Source organism: Monoraphidium neglectum (genome assembly GCF_000611645.1).
Source record: "Monoraphidium neglectum strain SAG 48.87 unplaced genomic scaffold scaffold03577, whole genome shotgun sequence".
Classification (NCBI taxonomy): Eukaryota; Viridiplantae; Chlorophyta; class Chlorophyceae; order Sphaeropleales; family Selenastraceae; genus Monoraphidium; species Monoraphidium neglectum.
The window spans coordinates 1-2,175 of NW_014010052.1; the positions used below are offsets into that span (position 1 = coordinate 1).

Here is a 2,175-nt window from a genome sequence, read left to right on the forward strand (position 1 = left end):
GCGCTGCCGCCCGGCGTGGGGGCGGTCGCGGCGGCGCTGGCGCCGGCGAACCGGCCGCTGATGCTGTTGTCATCGGGCATGCTGCTGACGTGGCGGCCGCCGCAGGCGCGACAGGTGTGCGCGGGACTTCGACCGCCCCGCAAACGGCGGCGCGAGGCGCAGCAACGCAATGCGAAGCAATGTGCAGCGTCAACGCGTCGGCCGCCGCACAGCGCTGTTCACTCGATCGACGCTCGCCCTCTCTGCAGCACGCACTCGCGGGCTCACGCAGCCACCCACGCTACCAGCTGCCCAAGCCCATCCCTTTTTACTCATTTTCAGATCCGTGCCGACACCAAATCTTGAATGTTCACACCCCGCAAACAGCCGTGGCCCCGCCCCTCCGCTCCACACCCACGCGCAGGCCGCAGACATAGCAGCGCTGCTCCTCACGCGCCTCTCGGCCGCCCTCTTCGTCTCCGCAAACGCCCTAGCCCTCCTCGGCGCCCCGCGGCCCGCGGCCCTCGGCCCCCTGCTCGCCGCGCTGATCGCGGGGCTGGCCCCGATTGACGGCAGCGCGCGCGGCTTCGCGCGCGGGTTCAGGCTCAACGAGCCGCTCGCAGCGGCGGCGGCGGACGCGTCGGCGCTGGTTTGCATTCCAGCAATCGTCCTCGCCATCGCGTGCGCGGCGGCTGCGGGGCTGCTGCCTACAACGACTGCCGGCGCGCTCGGCGGGCTCGCGCCGGGCGCGGCGGGTGAGGGGGGCCCTGATCGGGAACGAGGGCTGCCGTGCGCTGCTCGCCGCACATGCGCTTTTAGCTCGTCGCAGCTGCAAACATGTGAATGGAAATGGGGAGATCCACGTGAACACCGCCACGCATGAAGTTAGCGCAGTGATTCGCCCCTGCCTCCTTTGCGCCTGCCAGCCCTCTGCACCTCACCCTCTCACCTCCGCAACTCTGGACCGCCCTCCCGCCCCTGCCTGCTCAAATTCCAGCCGCGGCGACGCCATACGCGACCGGGCTGCTACTGGCCGCGGCGCTGCTGTGCGTCTCGGCGGGGCCGCTGCACGGCAGGCTGCGGGCCGACAGGAGGGTGAGGATGGTGTATGCAGGCGCGGGCGCGGGAGCCGCCGGGAATGTGGGAGTCGCGGGTGTGGGCGGCAGCGGCGCCTCTGGCCAGCAGCAGCAGCAGCAGCAGCAGGAAAAGCAGGAGCAGGAGCAGGAGCCGGGGTCCTATACAGGGGGCAGCGGCGGCGGCGGCGCACAAGGCGGGGAGGGGCCTCGCCAAGGCGACGGCTCGAGGGGGCCGCCGCCGGCCTCGGCGGCGGCGTGGGGGCGGCGGCGGGACGCCGGGCATTCCGGTCGTCCGGTGGGGCACCCCCGCGGCGGCTCCGCCCCCTGGGGTCTGCGCCTGGTGCGCCGACCGCTGGCCGCCGCTGCGGCGGCCGCGGCGGCGCTCCCTCGCGTGCCGCGGGCTGTGCGGCGGCCGTGGCGCGCGGGCGCACCGGCAGCCGCGCAGGCGGGCGGTGCCGGCGTTCGTGCCTTGTAACGATCATGCTTATCCAGTTGGTTGATGGTCAGGGAACGGAGTGATTGACGCGGCGTGGGGTGGGGTGGGAGGGAGCGTAATGCGGTGGAATGGTGGGTGGGTGGGTAGCTCATGTGGCACCTCCCATTTCACAGGCCAGGGAGGGACGATGGACAGTCTGCTGTCAGCTCGCCTGCCCTGGCCGCCCAAAACGCATGATGACCCAGGGTGTATGTGCCGAAGCGGTTCCCCACGTGAGCTGAGCCCCAGCCGGCCAGCGGCCGCTCGACGCGCTCGACTGCCGGGGCCCCGCCACTGGGGTGACTGCCCCACGCTGGGCCGACCCAGGACGCCTGGCGGCGTGGGGGCGGTGTGGGGCCCAGGCGTGCGGATGGGAGGGGGCCGGCGTGTGGGGGTTGCAATCTTGGTATGTCAAAATGGCACTGGGGGTGTGGCATTGCTGGGGCTGAGGTGATGGGGTTTAGGGCCAATCGAGCTAGAGGGGCATTGCTAATGGGGCGCTCCGCCCTGCGTGCCGCCACGCCAGGCGCGGACCTCGGCGGGCGACTCTGTGGGGGGCCGTGTGTTGCCTGATGTAGGCTATGTGGCCGCCGACGCGCCCTGATGCGGCCCCCGTTGATGATGAGCATGTCCGCGCCAGGGCGC

At 71.9% G+C, this 2,175-nt stretch overlaps 1 protein-coding gene across 1 annotated transcript; it reads left to right on the forward strand.

Annotated features, from left to right (window-relative positions):
- Nucleotides 1–976: 976 nt before the first annotated feature.
- MNEG_13022 (hypothetical protein) lies at nucleotides 977–1,530 on the forward strand (the record flags this gene model as incomplete). The annotated part of the gene is made up of 1 exon (XM_014038505.1): nucleotides 977–1,530. A coding segment is annotated over one exon (554 nt), but the record flags the coding sequence as incomplete, so codon positions are not given.
- Nucleotides 1,531–2,175: the final 645 nt, after the last annotated feature.